Here is a 24457-nt window from a genome sequence, read left to right as displayed (position 1 = left end):
TAAGAGGTCGACTGGGTCAGTAAGATACTGCATTGACAGTCCAAAGGCAATATTCTTGTATGGGATCAACATCTAGTTAAAATCTCTTAAAGAATAATAAAGATGTGTCAACTGAGCACTAGTTGCACTAACTAATCAAAACCTACCTCACTGCAAACCTCATAGTTCTGTGTGAACTGTCTGAATTTGTGTATCGTGGTATATTGTTGTATATTGTTGACAACAATGACTGAATTCTCGTTATGTTGAAAGATGTGCTGTTGGGTTTCCACAACAACAATAGTTATAAACAGAAATAATTATATGTTATTAGTTTGTTGATCATTTTAGGAAAGTACCATATCCACAAGACAAAATGTAGACACTCAAAGCCTCTATTTATAGTTTTTGAAAAGGAAACGAAGCAGTACATTGAAACTATTTCTGATTTAGAAATTATAAAGCTGCAAAAACTTTGTATTTGTGCTCCTTGTTTAATGTATTTATTTGAGAACTCCCCCTGGCTCTGTTCTTAACTTGTCATTTTATTTGTTAATGACTCTCTTTGTTGTGCATTGGTCAATAAAGAATGGGAAAAAATTATACATTTCACTCAAACAGCAGCTGTTATTGTGTTTGTGGTGAAGTTAACTGGTCAATAGGATTAAGATAAATGTCATTGATAAGAATATGCTTTGTTGTGTATTGTTGCTTCTATTTTTTACTGTTATTCTGTAAAGCAATCTTGGGTTCCATGAAAGGTGCTTTATAAATTAAAGCCATTATTATTATTATTATTATTATTATTATTATTATTATTATTATTATTATTATTATTGTTATTATTATATTCAGACAAGCTTAGGGAAAAGTTTAGACCATTAAGGAAGCTGGTTTATTATCATTCAGTGACTTATGGAGAAGGGGTGGGAATGAATAAATGATATATTCCTCCTAAGTTTACTTCTTTTCGAAAGTGTAAACAAAGTCAACAAGTGTTTGACAATTTATTTTACTTTATGCTTTTCATTGCCGTCCGCTATGCTTTTTATTTACTTTGTGATATTTCTTTATGAACTATTATTGTTGTCTGTCGTTTCCTGGTCTTAACATATTCGAAATAAACATTTCAATCAATCAATCAATCAGTCAATCAAAGTGTTGTCGCTAGAGGTCATCAGAGGTTCATCTGCCGCCGCGAGGACTTTTCCCAAAACATTCCCCTGCTACGTCACTAATCCCCGCTCCGCCTCGTGCCACAACGACTCTGTGTCGGTTGGTTTGTCTGCGGCACGAGACGCGCGGCAGCTCGTGTGTGGTAAACTGACAGCTCGTGGAGGCTGTCAGCTAGTTTAGCGTCTTTTTGTATCTTCGTATCTTTGTTTTGAAAGCGGTCGTTCGTTCGTCGTAAGTCGAAGAGGACGGGTTTCGCTTCTGAACAGCGGGAACAGCTCTGCGTGAAGCCTGCGGGGCGGCTCGCGCCCTTTGTAACTCTCTGAAGTGGATGGTAAGTAGCGGTGGTGCGGGGTTAGCTTGTAGCATCAGTGCTAGGTTAGTTGTCAATCACTGACCGCTGATGAAACCAAACACTAACACGCGTTAAAGATGTCTGCCTGTGTCTGGTCGCGGCGCGTTGTTACACTGAATTTAACTTTTTGTGCTCTGGAGGTTGTCAGTTGTCTCTTGTTGTGTTTGAACCTCGTGATCAGACGCTTTTACACCGCAGGCCGGGGGCCAACTGTTGGACCTGTGCCTCCTCTGATGACCGGAGCTAAACCTGCTCTCAGCCAACCTGCCTCATGAACATTCAGCAAGAAGGGACGACTGATTTGTTTGTGTAGTTTGGCGTGAAGATAAGAGGTGCCAGTGACCATAACACTACGACTAGTGTGGCCATTTCTGACGAACACAAACCAAGAGTAGGAGACTGATATTAAGATGTATAATAACTTTTTTCTGTGTGTTGGTGTGACAAGTTGTCCTATCTTTAAAGGGGCACTGTAGTTTTTGAGAAGAAATTCAAACGCACTTTTAATATTTATAATATAATACTAATGCAGGCTCCAATATTTTTCCCATAACTGAAAAAAACAAGCTGTTCTCAGAGGAAAATAAAGTCCCCTGTTTGAAGCTAGAAAGGTGGCAGGGTCCGCCAAATATAAACAAAGTGAAACTGTATGAAATTGTGTTGTACTTTGATTTAGTTTAAGGCATAAAATGATGATCTTTCATCTTTTAAAGCATTAGTGTCAACATCATGTTCAGCTATGTCACACAGCTGTTGTCTTTTATGATGTGGTTAAAGACTATTTAGATTATATATGATTCATTTTGCTAGTTTTAATGCCTATATTCTAACATCTCTTTTTCGTCAGATATTGAATACCTGTCTCTGTCTTTTATTAAAGATCTTCTTTTGGCATTTTGCCTTTTTATTTGAAAATTAACAGCAGATATACAGTAACATGGGGACAAAGCAGGGGGGATGACATGCATCGAAGGTCACCAGCTGGAAGCCAGTGAGGGATGTCACAAGTAAAAAGTATCTAGAGCTGCAACAATTAATTGTTTTAGTTTTTCAAGCAAAAAAGTCAAAATGTGCTGGTTTCTGCCTCTTGAATGTAAGGATTTGCTTCTTTCTTTGTTATTAATGATATTAAATTAAGACTCTTTGAGTGACTGTCCCTCTACAGAAGTGTCACTGAACGGTCTTTGTTTTCACTTTGGGTGTTATATGAGGTGTGTGTTACACAAGTACACCTGTCAGTTCAGTTAAATATTTCCGCCATCCTTGTATTCATCAACAGGTGAACACAGTGACAGAACCTGTTAGCAATGACAGAAACTATCTGACAGGAGTTATGGTGTTAATAGCCTTCAGGCTGGAGTGCATGTCAAAACTGAATTCTTAGTAAACCTCTACATGTTTTGTCAGGCTTTTTTTTCATTCCAACACTCTCATTTTATTACACTATGTACATTTGTTGGTATTAAGCCCTATATGTATGTATATATACATATACTGTATATAAGTGCTATTTAATGCAGTGTTTGTAGATTAACTTGAAAACAATTGCCATTTCAGAGGCAATCTAATTTGAGCAAAAAATGTTCAGTTTTATATGTGAACGTGTCACTGTTTTTGCAGAAGTTTGAGAGAGAAGTGATTTATTTTCAACTTGAAGTGCTCTTGGAACGTTGCAGGCAGTTTGTGTTGGAAAACAGTGAGTCACAGCTGCCCAGCGGTGACAACCAGTGTCTCCCTGAGGGATCAAAGCCTTAGCAACATAACATATTCAAGAGAGGACACACAGCTAGAGGCACAGATGATTGAAACATGTTTAGATACACGTGGTATGGTCTGGAGCGTTTGTCACAACACAAATTGACATAGAACAACCTGCACCTTCACTTAACAGGCCTGTACTTCCTCTTTGTTTCAGACTGTGTGTGCTGCCAGCTTCTTCACTCCAGTAACTGACTCCCATGCCTCCAGAAACTGTCTGATTCTGGATCTGTGGACCAGGAATAGGACAGGTCAGCTGGCACATTCTCTCATGGATGCAAAACACAGTCAGCCACCTCAGCTTTCAGAAACTCTCTTAAGAATATGAGGGAAGTGTTTTCTCCAGAGTGTCTTATGATGCAGGCAAACTGAAAATTGAGAATTGTTGTACTTTCTGACCCTGGTAGGCCCAGGCAGAGAGAGATGAGCTGGGCAGAGGAGGACTGGACGGTGGGGCTGTCTGGACGGGTCCTGCAGAAAGTGAAGGAGCTGCAGGTCCACCAGGAGCGACTGTCCAGAGAAAACAAACAAAAACAGCTGCAGCTGGACAACATCCATACTAGCCTTGAAAAACAGACTGTGAAGGTACAACTCACATGGTGCAGTTTCCCTCAAAATCAATTAGTGTGACAAATAATTGTGAAGCATCATTTGTATATTCACAGTTGTTACTGCCGGCGTGTAAAACTGTGTTCTTGACAATAAGAGTGTGATCGATTTTGCAGAGGAATGGAGAAGTTGAAATTATAAAGAACCAAGCAGTTTAGTCAGGATACTTAAGAGTTTGTTGGGCTGATAAATTATGGCATATTACCCATTTCAAAGTTTATTTTTTAATAAATATTCTTATCCAGTTAGGTAAAGTTAAAGTCTGGTTTGTTGTGTTTACGAAAAGGTTATGTTGTATAGTACGTACGTATAGCATGCACTGAAAGTCAGTCTCAATATGTTACCAATTAATCACATTCTCAATATCATCATGATTCATGATTCATGTAGCACCAACCTTTATGGGAATTCAGTTAAAAGAGGCAAACATTTGTACATATTATGCTGTATAAATGTTTGATACATAAAAATACTTTGCAGGTGCCAGGTGCGTAGGAGAGGGACAAGTTGACCAAAAGTTGCAAGCAGACTCCTGAATACTGTCTGACTTGCAAAAATAAATGTATTGTATTGTTTCTGTGCAAGACTGTAATCAGGCAATAATGTTTGCTTGCAATGTTTGGTATAAGTACTTGATAACATGTATAATTCTGCCGCACATTGGCATAGTCAGTCTGTGAGGATTTGTTATTTCAGTTCTTGTAATTCTAAAATATAGACCTTTCTCTGCCCCTCCCCTGCCAAGTATGAAGAGGTGCGTGGGGAGCTCCAGTCTGTGCAGAGGGAGCTGCAGAGGGTTCAAGATGAGGCCAAGGCAGCAGTGACCAGCAGGGAACGTCTGACCCAGGAGCTTCAGACCAAGCAAGCTCAAGCGTGCTCTTTCGAAGGCCAGCTAGATGCTGCCCGCACCCTCAACAACAAACTCACACAGGAAGTCAAAAGGTTAGGACCAGTGGAAATCATTTGGGACAATTAGCTTCTCTGTCAGTTGCTCTATTTTTAATGTGTCCTGTGTGTTGGTTGTCCTTTTTGTGGGGTTTTGCATTCTCTTAAAGGACAGCAGAGTTTTGTTCCTTGACAATAACCTTGCTGTAGCAGTAAAATGGGTTGATGAGAATGGTGCCATATTAAAAGACAAATCCTTCATCTGTTTCATTGGATCATACTTGCTTCTTACTGGACTTTCAGTGTTTCCTTGCCCACACTGAACTCTTCTCCTCTCTCTCTGGCAGGCTGGAGGCAGAGCTGGAGAAGCTGCAGAACAGCAGCAGGTCAGCAGATACCACTCTGTTTTCTACACCCTGCTGGAATACAACTTCGCCCTGGGAACACAATGGTACAGTCCTGTAACTTTATTACTGCTGTGTTTATTCTCTCTGCTGGTTTCTTCCTCGTGTCTTTTCATTAATGCACTGTACAGTGTGGAAAATTAAATAGAAAAACTACAAGGCTCCCATATGAGCAGAGAGGTTATAAATAAACTCCCTTGAGCTCCTGTCCTCTCCCAACCCTTCACTCTCTGGGGACTTTTGTATTTCTCTTTCCTCTCTTGTCAGTAAACCAGTTAGGCTCTTCACTTTGCTGTTTCTCTTCAGCTTTGGTGATTGATTTTAGCTACTGAGCATACTCCATATGCTGTGTTTCTGCCCTATAGGAAGCAGAAAGGAGGAGAGGTCGGCGCATCAAGATGAAGGACAGAACCGGTCGATTAACATCCGAGTAAGTACCAGTATGTTTTTATGCTGAGTTATGCTTAGGCTAGTTCAAGACCAATTTGGGTTTTAGCTGAAGCTGTAATTCTGTAATTGCAGGAATTGACTCACTCCAGTTCAACAGAGCTTCCTTTCTTCTTCGTTTTGTTCCTTGATTTATTAATTAACAACAGTGCTGTTGTCATGTCTCCTTCAAATTCAATACAAATTCCAGTAAAAGGACCAGAACCAGCAATGTGTTAGTACTTTTCTGACTTCTGCTGCCTGTCTGTGGCTCTCAGCCCAAAGCTCATTGGTTTATAATGAAGACATACATCTTTTTAAAAAGACACAAATATATTCTTAAAACAGCAGGGCAAATGTTACTCAAGCACGAGGAAAAGAAGAGTATTTGTTGGGGATGAAGTGTTAAATAAACTATAGTGACTATGTTCTGAACCGTTCTGATTATTTTCAGCTGTGGATTGGCTATTCGGGTGAGTGTGAAGGTAGTGGAACTGCATTTGTGGGTTTAACTTAAAATAAACTACAGCACCCACATTCACCTTAATGAAGGAATATGTCAACCAGTGCAACAATATGGCTCATTGATAGTTTTTTGTAAACAATGGAGGTCTATGGAACGGAGGAATCATGCTTTGGCAACAGAGGTTAGGAACGTGACATAATTGTTGTTTTTTTCTTTTTTTCATGCAAATTGTTTACAATAACAATTGCCATACAGTAAATACAGTCAACTTAATTTTTACCCTTTTTGTGCAGAGCTAGACTCCATCACAGTGTACTGGGTTTTTCCACGTGTCAAAAAGAAAAAGTTTTAACAACTGTGTGCAGTTTAGTTTAACTCCTTACACCTGATTGGTGACTTTTCTCTCAGCTTCCACTCTCTTTTTCTTATATTCAGAAAGTGTTGTGTCATAATCAGAAACATATGATGGGGCTGTACAGAGTCAAAATTTTATTCAGGAAATATCATGAATATAACAATAATGAGTCATAGCCAAAGTGAAAGTGCTTGATCTGTAGAGCCCTGCTTTCTGTAAAAACTGCTAAAATGTTCTTTCTACTCATCCTGACACCCTCCTTTGTCTCTTTATCTAATCTCCCCCCTGCAGCAGCGCCTCCAGTTCTCTGAAGTGGCCACAGCCTCGTTACCCAGACAACAGCACAAGAACACACCCAGCCGCCATCCATCCAACCAATCTGAGTCCTTCTCCACTCCCTTGGGTGCATTTCCGTGGGAACGGGATGACTTGAGGCCAGCAGCCAGGAGACGATCCCCGCCCTCTCCCCAGATGCCCTGCGCTGAGGTCATCAGTCAAGGCCAGTCGGAGCAGGGGATTTGTGGGAAGGAGAAGGACTACAGGGCAGAGACAGACAGTGAGTGGGGATGTCAAATGGTCACCTTGGTGATATGGCACGACTGGGTGTCGCCCATTTATACACAAATACAGCTCAGCATGGCAGCCTGTCTCTTAAAGCAGGATTAATGAAGCTAGCTGGATAACTGTACAAAGTAAGACCAGGACACAGCATGGACTAAACTAAACAGAAATTCTGGGTTCTGGTCAACGCTTTTATTAATTTAACTTACCCTTTAGCCCTGCTTTGTGACACTGAGGCCATGATTTCATAATTTAGCCTTGAATTTTGGATGTTTGTCACAGCTGTTACAGAGACTTACAGACATCAATGAAACAGTGTCAATACAAATAGGTTTTCAGATGCAGTTTGCAAATTCAACGTTGTTGATTTATATCAGGACTGATATAATGCTATTTTAGATTTGCTGGACTGTAGTTGTGATCTCGGAAAGAGCAATAAGGCCAAATGATGAAATGTTATCTGTTGAGTTTTCAGCTCTGATGGACTACCTCCGCATAAGTGAAGCATTGTGACCATCCTGAATCTCATTTACAGTTTAACCTCAACAACACCTATTACATAAGAGGTTGTGTAGAAATCATTGGCTCAGCTGGAGACTCCTCTGCTTGCTCGCAGGCCAGCTTTATGGTGGAGAGTGACTCTTAGTACACTGTATAATTGTGACATAACACTCCTCTTTCTCTCAGCTGTGCTGTATGTGTGTGTGTTTGCTTAGAGGAGGAGGGGGACAGTTCAATGTGAAACAAAAAAATGCTTCTTTTAGCTGCTGGGACACAGATGAAGAGAGGCGGAGCAGTGTTTACACTAGGTGTGCTTTTTTGCCATGGTGTATTTATCCTGCTCTTCTCCACTGTAGTCATTTCATCAAGTCATACTAGGATGTTATTCAGAATTGCTCCCTTATGCGGTTGTATATGCGTTTGTAAAATTATACTAAGCAACAGTAGGGTCTTTCTAGATACATTTTCTACAAATTCTACAAAAATACATGCATATCAAACATTTTTTTCTGTTTAGTCAAGAGAAGATGGTGATGATAATAATAATTGTAAATATGTGTGAAGCAGTGTTGTGAAAGTAAAGGAACAGGAACAGGAAAAATATACGAGAAACATATTGGACAGACAGTGAATTGATTTCATTCGTGGCTTTGGAAATCAGCAGCCTGACATCCACAGGCAACAGCTGCGGTTGTCAATAAACCAGTTGGTATGGACTGACCCCCTTTGTGAAGACCCAGACTGTGTGTTGCAGCTGTGTCGTTGACTGTTGGTCAATTATAAGGAACCAGATTATTCTTGCAGAAAATGTGGAAAAAAATCTTTAAAAATATGTGTTTTCCTAGTATTTCGTCTCCCTTGTCGTCTCTATCGCTTTCCACCCACTCAGCCACCTTTCTCCCATTTAAAAATGAAATCCTCTTACATTGGGAGGATTTAAATACTTTTGTAGCTTTCATTTCCATCAAAGATTTGGACATCAATATTTATGATTGTTGTTTTCTTCTGGATAATGGTGGATAGAAATGCAAACTGTATATAATATGTAGTAAATAAGATTAAATGTTCACGAACTGGTGCGGTCCTTTTTAAGGTCGTAAAAGATCATGTTAGTGGTGTACTTGTTTCAGTGAAATTAGTTTTTATAAGACGTGGCTTTAAACTCTGTGTGTCTGGTCCATTCATTCACTTGTGTCTTTATCAGCATTGCGGAGTCGTCTGTCTGCTCTGGAGGAGGAGCTGTGTTCGAAGGCCACGATGTTGAAGTCGATTCAGAGTGAACTGACACAAGGCAAGAAGGATCTCGCTGCCAGGGAGCTCATCATTCAAAAATCCCGTGATGAGCTCAGCCTGGCACACACACGCATGGCCCAGGAAAGTGAACGGGTAAAAAGATACGCTACTACTACTGATACAACTGGTTGTACTACTACTACTGAAAAGAAGTGTTTCATTCCAGTGCTAATGTTCTATGTTTCCCTTAAGCCCTGTTGTTTTTCACAGAATGGGTGTTGGCCCCATTTGTTAAAATATTTCTCTTTGACTTCCCCGAAAATGACAAACATGTTGGGAACTTTTTACTGCAGTCACAATCAGTTATTATCTGCAACACTGAAAGATGTGGAAAAGCCGTGCCCTTGTTCTGCTCTGAGCTGTAAAACAATCCAGCTGATGTTTTGTGAAATCTAACCTTTAGGCAAACGGTGTACAATGTAGAGCACGGACTGGGAGTGGCTGCCAAATCTCCCATTTATTGTCTTGTTTGTAATGCTAAACTCTCAAAGTGTTAATGCATTCCTGATGTTAGACTGCCAAGTGCAGGACCTTGATCAGCATTACAAGATTAAAACAAAGTAAACGGGAGTGAAAACAATAAAACAATTGTGTTAAAACTCATTACATAAAAGCAAGATGATAAAACAAGGTTAGAGAAGCAACTTACATACACAAAGACACAAACATGCCCACAAATTTGACAATTTACATATACACTTTAGAGCAATTGAAATGTGACTAATTTCAATATTGTCATTATGTTGCCAATGTTAAAGTGAATATTTTTTGTGCGCTTTTGTGGCAGGCATCAGGAGCTGAGCAAAGGCTGAAGCAGCTACAGGAGGAGCTGAAGTGTCAAAGGCAAAATGCAGAGAGCAGCCGACTGCAACACCAACAGCGCTCCAAGGAGCTGGAGAAACAACATCAGAGGGTGAGACAGAGAGGGATGAAAGATTAAGAGAATCACAGACAAACAACTGAGGAAAGCAGGAGGAAATTTTTCAGAACTTAATTTTTGTGCCATCCAATCTAAAATAATAATAATAATTATAATAATTTGTTCCACAGTACAGTATAGAGGTTCATATTGTTGCTGTGTGTTGCCTTCAGGATTTGACAGAGCTTCAGAAGGAGAGGCAGTGTCTAGAGAAGCAGCATCAACAGGAGGTTAATAAGCTCAACCAGGAGCTCCAGCAGGCCAGGACGCTTCACAATGCCCTGCAGGCCCAGGCTGACAAGGTACATACTTGCACAAGGTCACAAAATCCTACACATGAACAAGGCAAACTAGCGCTCTAATGTGCATGTTCATACACATTTGCCAAGATAAAGCCTTTAAATCAGATCACTATCAACACTGGAAACTGAGGAACAAAGTGATATTCTGAACATATTGTTGGTATATTGGTTCATATGTCTGCCATGTTTTTTCAGCTATTTCCTGTTTCTTTTTCCTGCTTTCTCTGTCTCTATCCCCTCATCTCTCTCCCTCACTCTTTCTCCTGGGACTTATATTATTTGTACCAAAGGTCAATAAACTTATCTCACGCCTTCTCCCACGCTTGCTTCTTGCCCTTGTTGTTTTTCTCTCACTCTCTGTTTCACTGTCTCGCTCTCTGTGTTTCTGTTTTCCTTTTTCCCCCACCCGCTCTCCTCTCCTCTCCACTTCGTCCTCCTGTCCTCTCGGTTTCTCCCCAGTGGAAAGGTTAAGAAGCGAAGGTAATGACCGTGTGACTCCGTCTGACGGTGCAGAATGCTTTGGTTATGAAGGCGTGAAACAATCTCATGACTTGTGTGTGAGAAAGAGTTTGTAGCAAGAGAGGCATGAAGGCTGCGGGATGAGGGTGAAAATAGATGGAAGATTTGTATGAAGGTGTGTTGAGGCAAGTTGCATGTATGTAAAGAAGGTTGAGTGTGTTTTTGCTAACTTTTTTTTATTTCGTGACAGAATGCTGTGGTATTTATTTCTTATCAGCTGCACAATAATACACATTTTAATCTCAGCTCAATGTTACACTTGTTGACACATACAAAATAAATATTTCCTTGACCTTAATTCCTTTGCTTTTAGACATGGTGTAAAAATTCTTAACAATGAGCATTCATTCTACCCACAGTGTCCCTTAAAACCTCACTGTAAGCCATTTATAAACCACACAGACGTTATCTTGTTATATCTGATAAGGCTACAGGGAGTAAACACAGAAGAGGCACGGTTGTATTGAATCGAATCACATACAAAATCAGGGACATTCAACTGCTGATAATGCGTGTCATTGCAGCCGTGTGTGCAGAAGGAACATTTGCATAAGAAGAAACTGGAAAAACCGGCAATCTCCACGAAGTGTGCTGTCACAGAAAACTGAAAATGATCTGCTGATTTGATTTGCATGTAGACATAATTTATGAGCAGTGGCAAGTTGTTGCAGGAAATATGGTAAACAAATTACCCCTGCTACTTCTCTCGATAGTAATGAACTATTTACTGAGAGCACTACATACTATATGTCATGAACTTAATCTTAATCTCTAAAATGCCTGTTTTGGCCTTACTTACAGTTATTGGATCAATAAATGTAGTAGAAAAAAGTCTGTATTAGTGGCAGACGTTAAATAAATTACCACTCCAAAAGCTTTTTCTAAAGTTTGCATTTAAAGACTAAGCCTGTTACTGTTTCCAACATTGACTGAAAGGTAGCATTAGACACAAGACTAGTCTATAAAGGCTGAAGAAATGTAAAATGTAAATGTAACTATGATCACTAAAATTGGGACGGTAATATTATACAGTACTCTACAACAAAATTACCTTTTACACCCATGACATGAGATAACATGCAGACTTGATGAAGAGTGCAGTGAAGTGTGCAGAATGAGCACTGGTGGGAAGCCGATCAGCTTGTTTAGGCTTCATTACTTTCCCCAGAGACGTAGTCAACACATTAGACACAACTTAAGCTCACTATTGATCACTGATTGCTCTCCTGCTTCCCGTTCCCTTCACTGGTCCCAATTCCTGTTCCTACAACAACTTCATTTCTTCTTTGTTGTTTTTACTTCTTACCTTCTTCTATTGTTTTTTCTTATGTCTTATCCCTCCAATCCTCTTTGATTTCATTTCCCCTGTTTTGTAGCAGTTACTAAGTAAAAACCTCCTCCATCAGTTGTCTCTACAGAAGCAGGCGTTGGACAAAGAGTTGGACACTCTGAAAGAGAAACTGAAGTGGACGGAGAAACAGCTGCAGGAGAGCCAGAAGAAAGAAGCACAGACACAAGCCAAACTGACGGTAACACACACACACCTTACCGATGGCCCTGAGTCTTGTGAGTCAGTGTCTGCTTGTGTTAATTATTCATTAGCTGAGCGGTGGACACATAATGAATTTTTAACCAACCTCTATATGTGCCATATGTCAGTCTAAGATTATCATAAGAAGTGAGCTGTAAATAATTAGAAGTAAATTGTGGCTTCTTCAATCATCCAGCTGCATTATTATGTATTAATAAAGGGTGCAGCATTAGAGAGCATTTCACAGACCTAAAGCAATAAGTTGCCTGATATTAATTTCTTATATTCCCTCCCTTACCAGTCACTTTGGCAAGAAATGAGTCTTTATCTCATACCATACTTTGAAAACTGTAAAATACTCAATCTGGATGGTGAACTGCTTAACTTGCACACAAGAAAAGCTAGTGTCCGTATGCATCAGAAAGCCTTCACTAAAACTAACCAAAGCTCAATACAGCCACACTGCAGAGGATGTTTAACACCCTGGAGTAATTTGTTTTTGGCAGTTCATAACTTGTATACCAGCTTGCAACATCTGCACTGCTGGTTTTAGCAATGGCTTGTCTGTGTTTCGTTGCTATTGTGACACTGTGTTTGTACGTAGCTCTGAAGACATTGCTTATACACAGTTATTCCTTTTATGGGTGTCCTATTGCACAAATACAATCTAGTTCCATCCGACTGGATTCAATCCACCTCATTTGTGTTTTTTACCCTCACATTAGGAAGCGGTGCGTGAGGCCGAGGGTGTGGCAGTGAGTCTGGAGCAGAGCAGGAAGAAAGAGCGAGCTCTGGAGGAGGAGGGGAGGAGACTGGCAGAGGAGCGAGCCGACGCCCTTCGTCTCCTCAAAGAACTGCAGGGTGAGGACTGAGCTGCGGGTGGGAGATAGGACTAATCCCCAAGATTTATCGGATATGTGCTGATAATTATTATGCTAATGTATTATGTTTTGGAACTAGAGATATTATCTTTTCTCTTTCGTTCCATCACAGGGAGGTCAGAGGTCACAAGTTCGTATGTTCAGATTCAGTGTCATGCTTAAAGCAGCAGGGCAAATACTTGTTGACACGGGCTTGAACCAGTGTCCTCTGGCGGACTCCATATAATTACTCAGACCAGGTCAAATTTTTAAGGAAAAAATTAAGCTTATATTAATGGATGAGTCTTAATGACTAGGTGCATGACATTCATGTCTGCTGTTCAGTAACTGCCATGTTAATTCCCCTCTTGTCCCAGTGCTGCCCCCTGCTGGTCACTGATACCCTATCCAATTTTCTCAAATCAGAATACCATCAACTATTCCAGTAATACACATGTTAATTTAAAAAAATCTTTACTGCTTTTCCTCCTGCCTATTATTTCTTAGCACATATGTGGTCTTAAAAAACATCATCTTTGTGTCTCTTTCCTTTTAAACTCCAGAACAAAAATCTGCCCCAGCTCCGCTTGTACAACCTGTCCAGTTTTGCCCTGTGGGACAGGGTTTCTCTCCTCAACCTTCTTACCCCCTTAATTCTCGACAATCAACTCACATCAGGAGGTCCACCACTGCCACCCTAGCTGAGCAGAAAAGGGAAGAGGATGTGGATAAGAGAAGGGCAGAGATTACCGCATCTTACCCCTCTGACAGAGAGCCAGGGGAAGGAATCGACTCAGAACACATCAATGTTCTTCTCTCGTCAGACTCTGAGTGCTTGCAAAGGGAAGGACACGGAAAAAGAAATGATGAGGAGGAGAATAAGAGGAAAAATGAGGCGATAGAGAGTGACAGCTCTGGGACAAACAAACACTCCACATTTGATCATGCACTCTCTAGTTCGTCTCATTCTGCTGCTGGTAGGCCCACAAACAACTCTGTGGATGGTGATCGTTGCAATTTGATGCTTTCTGCTGAAGAGACACCTCATAAGTCTGAGCAGGCCAAGGCCTCTGAAAACCTCAAGAGGGAGAATGCTGCATTGCGTTCAGAGCTTCATGATGCACGTGAAGAACTGCAGAAGCGACTTGACGACCTGGAAGCCCAACGACGAGCTGAGGCAGAAGCACGGACCCGGCTGAAACAGCTCAGCCGAAAACATGCCAGTCAGTCGGTGGAGAAGGACGAGCAGGACAAACAATGGAGGGCACAACTGGAGAGTGAGAAGGCTGAGACAGAGAGGTTGAGGAATACAATTTCTGCTTTGGAGACAGAGATGAAGCAAGGAAGGGAGAAAAGTGAAAAGACTGAGAGAGAGGAGGCGGAGGAGAAAAACAAAGCACTAGAAGACCGGGAGAGTGAAATGATCGAGCTTAATATCCAGCTAAAGAAACAGCTAGTGGATGTGAAGGCCCAGCTGGCTTTAGAACGAGAAGAAAGAAAAAGAGAGGAAGAGGAGAGGAACCAAATAACAAATGCAGACATAGATGTAAAGAAGGAGCTGAGCATGAAACTGGAAGAACTTAAAACTGAATTGGAAGAACTAAAGCGTAGCAGAACAGAAGACTCACTGGAAGATGAGAAACTCTCAGTTGCCAACAGCCCGCTGACGTACCTGACTCTCCATGACGATGAGCTCAACTCTAACATGGTTCACTGTGACAACGAGTTCCTCCTGTCGCCAGAGCAGCACCTCCTCTTCTGTCAGTCCACCAATCAGCACAACGTGCTTGTATCTCAGGCAACAGCAGATCTCATCCAGGAAGAGCGAATAGTGATAGATCCTGAAGTGGCCTCTGACCTGGAAGACACTAGACAAAACTATCTGGTAGGGTCTTCCCTGTCAGACCACAGAGCGATAATATCTGACGCCCAAAAGGATGAGTCTTGCTCCTCAGATCTGGCGAAAGAAGTGAAACACCTGCAGAAGGAGAAGGCAAAGGAGACAGAACGTGCTAACCAGTACCAGGTTAAACTGGTGGCCCTGCAGAGCCAGGTAATTAATGGTGCATACAGATTAGTACGTTAAGTTTGTCTCAGTAAAACAATTTATTATTGTTTTTATATTGATAAGATACAAAGAAAACTGATAAACTTAATAACACATGGATCGTCATGGGTCACTATTTATATTTTACTAATATATTACTTAACTATTTTACATATATGTTTCTCTATAGTTGTTTATTACTGCTATAAAGTAAAGGTGAACTTTAATGTTCCTGAGGGACTTTTAGATAGCAGTCAATAAAAAAATCAGAAAAACTGTGACAATTCATTAAAACAAGGACAATGTAAAAGCCAATAGCGGATAGAATAAAAGAGCTCATGTCTGTATATATACCTCTAACGAAAGCAAATAAGACGTGTAAACGGTGCTGTTAGTCAAGTCAGATGACCTGAGCTTTCTGTGTGACCCTGACTTACATGTCAACTTTTAAGATCATTTAATTATACAGCACTTACTTGACTGCATGCATTCATTTCTTTCCGTAGTTTGCTTTTGTTTTTTGATTGAAATTACCACAGATATTAGCAAATGTTAGAACTGAAACAAAAAGTAAAGCTTTGGCTATGGTGGCTTCACTTCAATGTTTTCTCTCTATTGTTTTTTTTCTTAGGTGACACGTCAGACCCAGCAGCTAACCATGGCCTTTGAGAAACAGAGTCAGCACATCTCTGGTCTACTGGTTGAGCTGCAAGAGAAAGAGAGCACCCTCCTCAGCCAGGGAGAGGAACTGCAGCACTACAAGCAAGAGTTGGATGCACTCAAGGCCCAAAAACAGGAAGAGGAGATGACGGTTAAAGAGGTTGAGGATGGGGAACAAAAAGAAGGAGCACGAGATGAGAGGTCAGTGGAGATCTCAGGACTTCAGCCAAACCAGGAAAAGAAGGGTGCTGTCTCTTCCCTCACTACAAACTCACAAGCAGACAGTGACTCTAATGCACAGAGAGATGCAGGTCAGGAGTCAGCAGAGATTATTACATCTGAAAGACCAACACCTATTACTGACAATAAAGCAATGTGGTCAGGAGAGCAGCATCCAGACAAGACTCAGAGTAACCATGACTTTACTTGTGTTATGGGAGAGAAGGAGCGCAGTCAAGATGGAGGAACAGCAGACGTGGTCCCGGAACTGCTCGCTCTCCGGCAGGAGAATCAGCTGCTGAAACAAAGAATAACCAGCTTGACCGTCTCAGACACCAGCACTCCAGTGCTACACACTGGTGTTGAGAACCAAGAAGACCCAGTTAACCAAAGCCAAAACACAGGAAATGCTTCTCTGCCCTGCTCAGTGGAGCAGAGGTCGCCTAGCGTGCTGAATGACATCAGCAATGGCGTACAACAGTCAGCGCTTGAGAATGTGAAAAGGATTGGAGATGAAGGAGATTTAGAAAGGGGAGATGGGAGGACTACAAGGACTGAAGAAGTGCTGGAGGCAGTGTATCAGCTTCAGATTCAGCGCCTACAGCAACAGGTAGTGATTGTGTACTACCTCTTTATCACAGCAATGATGTGACATGTGTTACTGAAGAGGAGAGACACAAATAGGTTGTCAAGTTAATCACATAGACAGGGAAACTGAATATATATCTTCCCTGGGAACTGAAGTCACATCCTTGTTTTGAATATATTTGTTCCGTATCTTACATCAGTGGTGGAAAAAATTTAATTTATGAAGTATTCCCAGTTATCTTAATCACTATGTAAAGATTGACTTGTATATAGCCTTGTGTATTTTTCCGCAATGAGTTTTATTTGGGAACTGTATTTGATTCAGTCTGTCCTGTCCTTCCCCTTCTGTCCAGGTGGTGGAGCTGAACGTGAAGGTACGGGCTCTCTCTGAGGAGACCCAGGAGCAGACCGAGGAGCTTGCTGTGTGGAGACTGGCCTCCCAGTCAGCTCCAACTTTTGACCTTACCAACACAGACAACCAGTGTGAGACCCAAGACAAGATCTCTGCTGTTAGACAGTCAAACCAGCAGCAGACTGATGAGATGATGCAAGCCCCGGTTCAGGCAACTCATCTGGATGTTGAGGAGAGCCATGGTAATATGACACTCATCAGAGAAGACGAGTTACTCCTCTCCTGCACCTCCAGCAAACTGCAGGGCCGCATGTTGTTCTCCAGGTAACACACTCATAGCAGGAAGCAATGAAAAATCCGACAATAACTAACATTTGAAGTGATGTAAGGTGATTAGCTTTAGTTTAATGTTTAAGTATGTATGGGCTTCTGATGTCTTTTTCTTGTTGTACCTTAAGACTGCAGCACAGCAACCTTCCTGGACCAAAGATTTTCCATCCCTCTAAAAAGTCTGCATCCCCTCCGGAGTATATTCACGACACTGCCGAGATTGACAAGGTGATTTTTCTCAATCACTCTCTTACATTTAATACCATGAAATGTGCTTTTAGGCCTTTTATGTCAAGGTTTTGTAGAATATTTGAGGTGAATTTAGAAGTTTTACAGTTTTACAATTTTACAGGTTTATTTGACTCTCAATTATTTGGCACACATCTTTCTGAACATAAAGGATGAGGCCTTTAACTGTTGTGTTTTTCTCTTGTTCAGGACTCTGAAAAGGAAAACCAAGAGATTACCCTCTCACGTCAGTCAAATATCTGTCAAACGCAGCAAAAACAAAAGACGGACAGTGAAGTTATCCAAATGTCATCTGAGAAAACAGGTCAACAACATGTCACCAAAGATTCTCACAAAGTTTCAGGACCAAAGCAGACCAAACCAGCCGAGTGTCACATGGGGAATCCAGATGCCTCCAGACTGACCAATGAAATAAACACAAACATTGTCTCCTCAAAAGGAGATGCCAGGACAGAAATGAAAAGTGTCAGCAGTCAAACAGAGGAGAGTTTGTATCTTCACAGCTCTCCACCAGCACCCGAACTCCACTGTGCGTACACACAGACTGAGGAGGAGGAAGATGATGAAGACGAGTCAGTGGAATCACCTCCAGTCTCTCCTGTCCCATTAACTGAGGAGGCTGTGTCAGCTGACAAGATCTTGTTTTCAGGTTCCTTCCCTATCCCAGCTGACCCGGCCCGTCTGGCTGAAAGAATTCGCCGTAACAGGACGCAGCTTTCAGCCGCCTTTGACGACACAGAGTATGAACCCTATGGACTGCCGGAAGTCGTCATGAAAGGTAACTCTATTAGCTGTCAAATACTTGAGGCTTGAGTAATATTTGTTTTGTTTAAAATTGCATCAACACACAGTTTTATTCTCAAATTTTCACTGAAAAGAAGCACCATACCTACAGTCTAGATCCTCTCTTGACAAACTGTAAACAAGATACTGTATATATCTCTTTGTGTCTTTATACATACTTTGTCTTTTTTATTGGCTATTAGACTTTCTCCTCACTTTCAGTCTTAGTTGTTGGCTCATGTGAACTTTTTCCCAATCCTGTCTTAATGCTGAATCCATAGATATGATCTTGTATATGATCTCAATGTAGGTCTGGCAGCAAACAAGTGTTGACATTTTCCCAAAATGTCAGAATATTTGTTTATTGGGAGAGAATATTATTTGACAGTCACCGTTAAAATCTGAGCCCTGCTGTGAAAGCCAAAACTAACAAAAGTTTAGGGTCAAAAGTTTGTTGGGACAACAAATAAGCAATATGGCAAATCTCCAATTGTGTTCCCAGAAATTGCATAATACTGACACCAACTTCAGAGTTCAAATTCTTCCCAGACGAATTAAATGGTGCATTAGAGTTTGGTTGTGTAACATTAATAGTGTTCATGTGTCACTGAATATCTGAATCTTGGCGAACTTGTGACTTTCCGACTGTGTGATACACAAACAGCAAGTGTGCCTGCTGTTTGTGCTTTTTCCTCTCTGCACTCCCTTTATGTGCCTTTTGATTTTTCACTCTGACCTTCATCTACTGTCCCCTAATCCTCTTATTTATTCCTGTCGCCCTCTCCTCCTGTCATGCAGGTTTTGCAGACATCCCCAGTGGTCCCTCATGCCCCTACATTGTGAGAAGAGGTTTGTTAGGGACAAGTGTCGTACCTGCCCCTCAGAAAAACCAAAAGCAGGAGGAGACTGATTAAAACACAGTGACAGGTAACCTCCAGAGACTATCCCTAAACACCGAGAGAACTAGTAGACAACAAAGAGAAAGATAGTTGATTATTGTGTCTCATTCCTAGGTTGTCAAATACTGATGCTTTGGGTCGGGACGTTGGTCAACATCGGCCAACCCAAGGCTTCAGTATTTGACAAGCTGGGAATGAAATGACCAGTTCAAAACATTTTAAACTCTTGGAAGTTTTGATGGGCATTTTTTCACCAGTTTTAACATTTTGTAGACTAAACAATAAACCATTTAATTTAACAAATAATCCGCAGATTGATAAAAGGAAATAATCATTAGTTGCAGTCCTAGAGCCCATGTTCATCATAATCAAGGAAAAACTAAATATTGTATTATATTTTTATTGTTAAATTTTTTGACTATCCAAGACTAATAAACATGCTATCCGTTTACAGACGTGGTGGAAAGACCTGATGACTTTGGCTTGACAATGAACATCAGTGATGGACGACAGCAGCTATACAGGGATGCTCCACTCACCAGCAACCTGAAGCACTTCAAACCAACACAGGGCCGGTTTAAAAAGTGCTGCAATCACTCATGGACTTCTTTGCATATGTGCAGGTAACTGGGCCTGCACTGGCAGAATGAACACCTCCACTGTGGATCTAAAATGTCTTAATGGTCACTGGTTCATCCTCTAATTGCTGTGTGGAGACTTGGCTAATGCTGTCACTTTACACCCACCTGTATATTTAGGAACAGACGTAGTGATTTACTGATGTTTGTTGATGTTTGTTGAAGCCAACAACCACTCTTCCAAAGGGACTGTTTAGTTTTTAGCAACTCGGAATTAACTTATGGGGCCAGCCTACTTTGAATGAATCAGTGCCTAGTTGATGTTTTTCCAAACAAGCGCTTATCAAGATAAGTTTGACTTGTTTTCCAAAAAGGGTGAAGCCAAGAGAGGCCTGTTGTGATGATATATTATATTTTCTTCTTTATAATCCTTGAGGTGGCTTATTTATGGACACTTGAATGTGTTTTAGTGAGGGCAGGTGTTTACAGAAATTGTGTGAAAGCATAGTGAGCGTGTGTGAGACATTAGCTGTGAATATGAACATGTGTGTCCTCATCTTGATGTTACTGTTTGTATATATATGTGTGTGTGTGTGTGTGTGAGAGAGAGAGAGAGAAAGAGAAAAGAGGGGCGAGCATGTCTTATGACTCAGTCTAACCTGCGATGGTTTCCGCTCCTTGTATGGTGATGCACACTGCGCTCCCTCTTTCCTCCTTTTGCTGCTTTGCTTCTCTGTCGTACATTAACGAGCACTCAGTGGTCAGCTCTGTGATCCATTTACCAAAAACTAACATTTGAAGCTTTACTTTTATTAACAGAGCTTTCAGATAAATTCAATTGGTTTCTTATATTTGATCAGATATTCTTTTTTTGATTTGATGTTTCTGTTTTTGGTTTTTGCACATTAGTTACAGTGTTGTAGCCGACAGTAGCCAACATGTATGTACACTGTAGATTTTGTAGATAAACTTGGAGTTGATGTACAGTTTGTATTATGCCCTATAACAGAGGATCTCACCACTTTGCATGCTTACAAGGTTTGACCAGTTAGTTAAAGATAGGTTCACATTTTTCAAGTCTTAAACAAATACTCACACACCCACGTTGAAGGAGACAGGAAAGAGTTAAATGTCGTAATGGTTTCTCTTGTCCATACTCTTTTACTAAAGTAATTTTAATGTAAGGGAGGGGGCAAAATCCACAGTCTTCATCATGTGTAAAAGTTTAGTAGATGCTGCTATGAAACATCTCTGGTCTAGTAACTTGATGATGTAATGAATATACTCGCAGCGCTAGCTCAATAAACTTGATGCCAGTCAGTCATCATAGCCCATGGAGAATTTCTCTATTTTCTCTAGCTTAGCTCAGTCGCCAATGAGACAAGAAGTTCACACAGTTTATTCAAATTGTACCATCAACTCTTGTCTCATAACTCTGCAAGCTATTACTATTTTGTGTAGGTATTAATATGCCACATCCACTTTATTTAACCATCAGAGGAGAATAAATGAAACTGAATAAAGAAACACAGCTAATAAGCTACAATACCTTCAACCGTTTTGGACTCCCCGTCTCCTAAAAGGTCAACATAGCTTGTTATTGGTCAACCCCGTGAATTCATGGGTCAAGATTTACTGTGTTTTCCTTATTCATTTTAGCAGATTGCCAATAGCGATATATGCAATTGATGCAACTGATATGCGAGGTACACAAAATAAGAAAACAACTTTTTGAACGGTTTGCATCACGTCCACCTAATTTAAGCATCATTTTATCAGCATGTCATCTTGGCAGAAGTGTTCATTTCAGGGTGTCAGTAAATCATTTTAAAGCTTTTATCTTCTGATGCTGATGACATGCTGATAATATTGTACATCCCTAAGATTTAAAGTTAAACTCTATTCGAAAAATACCTCTCAGTGAATCCACTAATGCGGCAATTCCATTGGAATAAATTGAGATCTTTTTAAAGTATAATCTCTTTATGTTTCCACCACAGTATTTACTTGCTGAGTTCTGATGGAGGACCACTAACAAAAAGAGGGAATTTCATACTACACAGACAGTAAATTTCAAAGATACCTGCTAAAGCTTGATATTAGCTTCTAAAATAGGACTGTGAGTTTTGTCCCCAATTAATTACACTGTAATTACCTTCAGAAAATGTTGTCTTTGTGGCCAGTATGGACAGGGGGAACCATTTAAGAGACCGTTTATTCTTTCAATATAAATGGAAGCACGTGAGTATTGTTTTAAGACATGAACAAAATGTGTACGTATCCTTTGAAACCTTGCTGAGCTCTCTTCAGTAACTTTTGATATAACTTCAGCTGAAGGTTTTTGACATATTTGTGTTAAAAGTGTGGAGTGATTTGGTTTTCTTATGTTAACATTAATTTAGATTCGTTCTCTCCTGGCCTTGGTTTGTTGACTGAGTCAGAACAGTGTGGACTGTTACTGCCCCGACTAGATGCCATTGCCATTCATTTGCCATGTTGACACACACACACTGTCCCTCCCTTTCAGCTGCCTTCATATCTCTGGGATCTGTAGTCTTTTGGCAGTGAGGTGGGATTGTCGGACTCTGAGCACAGACACTCACTGATTAACTCACTGTGTATTTGTTGCCTTGTTTTGGACACTTTGATGTGAATGTATCTGTGTTGTGTTTGCGGCTAGAATAAAAGGCTTGCTCTTAATTTAACTGTTGTCTCTTTTGGATTCATTTATTGTTGAGCGCCTTTGAGTCTGAGAAGTCTGGCTATTGTATTTCATGTCATGATGTTTGGTGTGTTTGGTCCGCTGTCAGCTGTGTGCGAGGATTTTTTGTGCTGCTGACGTACAATTAACTCTAAATGATCGCCTCGGTCCAATGAAGAGGGCCTCAAAGAGTTTAAGTGGAATATCTGTTTAATCACTAAAGTATTTCCGCAATTATCAAAGTCCTCTTCCTTTGCCTCTCGGTCATGAACACATTATTGAGAAGTTGCGGAACGCTTTAAAGGAGCACACTCAAATAAAATAAAATTAAAGAGTGAATTGAAGAGTTAGGCTTTCCAACTTTAGAGTCTGTTTTATTTCATACTGCAACGTCTCCTCAAGTGCAAGAAAAATTGTGTGGAGCATAACTCTGACTTTGAAGAAACAAGTGTCTCTTTTTACTTCCCAAAAAGACAGAGGTTGGAAAGGCGAGGATTTAGAGAGCTAAGCCCCCCCACGTCCACCTCAGGAAACTCCGGGCCCTCTGCTCTTCCTCTGCGGTGACGGCACTTAATCACACTCGCAGCAGAGTAATGCTCCTCCTCCTCCTCCTGATCCTCCTCCTACGATCTTCTCCTCTCTGTCAGAGTGATGTAGGGTCACGAGAATGGGGAAACACCTTCCAAGGAGAAAACACACATGAACACATGCACTTTGACAACAGACACACATACACACACAGAGAGCTCCTTGCTGAGTGCTGAATGGTGAAAGAACGGCACATGCTGCAGGAGATAAACTTGGATAGCAACATTTCTTCAAACTGAAGGTAAGACAAGTAAAAATTGTTTGTTTTAAGAGAGTTATTGAGAGTTAAAATATCAGTATTTCTAAGAAAAGAACGATTCTGTTGGTTATTGTCCCTTCAGAATTAGAAACGTGTATTTTTATCATGCATGCTGCTTGGTTGAGATCCGGTTTGCATGTGTGGCTCTTTGGCCTTTTACCCAGAATTTGTTTATTTCTTTTTAACTATAAGTTACCAAGTATAGTAGCAGACTGTCACTTTGATGTATGAAACAATTATTAATCCCCTGCTCTGTTTTTCCTGCCAATATCTCTCAACCCTGACACTGCCGACAACACAGTAATTTTAAGTGCAACATTTAGAAAGTAACTGAGCTTAAAACTTGTGTAGCTTCAACATTTGATAAGCTCATCCTTATTTTCATTTTGTACAAACAGAACAAAATGTCAACAAATACATATTTTTCTGTGATACTTCTGTAACGCAAAACAGTCCTGTCATTATTTTTAAGGATAATTCTTTCCCAGACCATGAAACCAGTGGAGCAGAGTTGTAACATGTGATTTCCTTCTGACGTCAGTGATGGCCAACTAGAAAAAAGAGACATACTTTGGGGGGTAGTAACATTTAAAGGAGCTTTATTTTCTCCCAGCGCTGTAAATTCTTCAGTAAATACTACATCCTCATCCACAGACGATCACATCCATCCCTTGAGGTTTGTCAGCACAGATAAAGGGGTGGAACAAAATCTTTGTTTCTCGAGCTGTGTCTGACTGTTATGTTTACAGACGGGCCTCTTTTTGTTGTCGTACAGTAGAAACAATACGGTCACTCAAATCCAGCAGTGAGCTGTCGGCACTACAGTAACTTTACTTGCTAGTCTCACAGACCTCACTGCTCTGTGTAATGATAGAAATAGCTTTTTTTATTATTATTATTTTGACCTTATTTAAACCCAATATGTATAGTGCCTATGTAACTATCTGTAAAATGTTCATCTGAACTGTACAGTCACTGCAGCTATCAGGTTAACATAGTTGGATGTGTAATTTTACACCATGCAAGCTCTCAAAGGATAAATTCAACCAAAAATGAAATTTCAGTCATTATTTACTCACCCTCATGCTGATGCAGTCAGGTGAAGTTGCGTAGCCAACGAAACATTTTGTGGAGCATCACAGCAAAACAGCGTTGCAGCATTCTCCCAAGTAGATTGGGACTCATCCAGCATAATCCAAGTCACCAGAAGCCCAGAGATCCCAAATTGATTTGAATTGACCCTTTATGTGCAGTTGAGCTTGTGCACCCTCAGATGGCTTGCTTTTTTATTTTATTTTGTTTTATTTT

The 24457-nt window shown here is 40.6% G+C and overlaps 1 protein-coding gene across 1 annotated transcript; it reads left to right on the top strand.

Annotated features, from left to right (window-relative positions):
• Positions 1-1275: 1275 nt before the first annotated feature.
• LOC141013144 (uncharacterized) lies at positions 1276-22306 on the top strand. Its single transcript, XM_073486723.1, has 19 exons — positions 1276-1486; positions 3423-3516; positions 3673-3850; positions 4620-4816; positions 5107-5210; positions 5529-5593; positions 6702-6966; positions 8677-8858; positions 9553-9678; positions 9858-9986; positions 11912-12034; positions 12762-12897; positions 13460-14949; positions 15575-16432; positions 16764-17086; positions 17221-17320; positions 17531-18119; positions 18923-19051; positions 19478-22306. Exons 3-18 carry the CDS (start codon positions 3689-3691, stop codon positions 19036-19038), a joined length of 4965 nt encoding a protein of 1654 aa, XP_073342824.1. The 5' UTR covers positions 1276-1486; positions 3423-3516; positions 3673-3688; the 3' UTR covers positions 19039-19051; positions 19478-22306.
• Positions 22307-24457: the final 2151 nt, after the last annotated feature.

This window comes from Pagrus major, chromosome 18 (genome assembly GCF_040436345.1).
Source record: "Pagrus major chromosome 18, Pma_NU_1.0".
NCBI classification, from domain to species: Eukaryota; Metazoa; Chordata; class Actinopteri; order Spariformes; family Sparidae; genus Pagrus; species Pagrus major.
The sequence above is the reverse complement of the archived record's forward strand: the minus strand, read 5'-3'. Positions and strand labels throughout refer to the sequence as shown.

Excerpts from the sequence above, each read along its gene's own strand:
- LOC141013144 (XM_073486723.1), top strand. The coding sequence starts at position 3,689 with ATGAGCTGGGCAGAGGAGGACTGGACGGTGGGGCTGTCTGGACGGGTC. Across the intron at positions 3,851-4,619 it reads TTGAAAAACAGACTGTGAAG|TATGAAGAGGTGCGTGGGGA; the intron begins GTACAACTCACA and ends TCCCCTGCCAAG. Across the intron at positions 6,967-8,676 it reads CTACAGGGCAGAGACAGACA|CATTGCGGAGTCGTCTGTCT; the intron begins GTGAGTGGGGAT and ends TGTCTTTATCAG.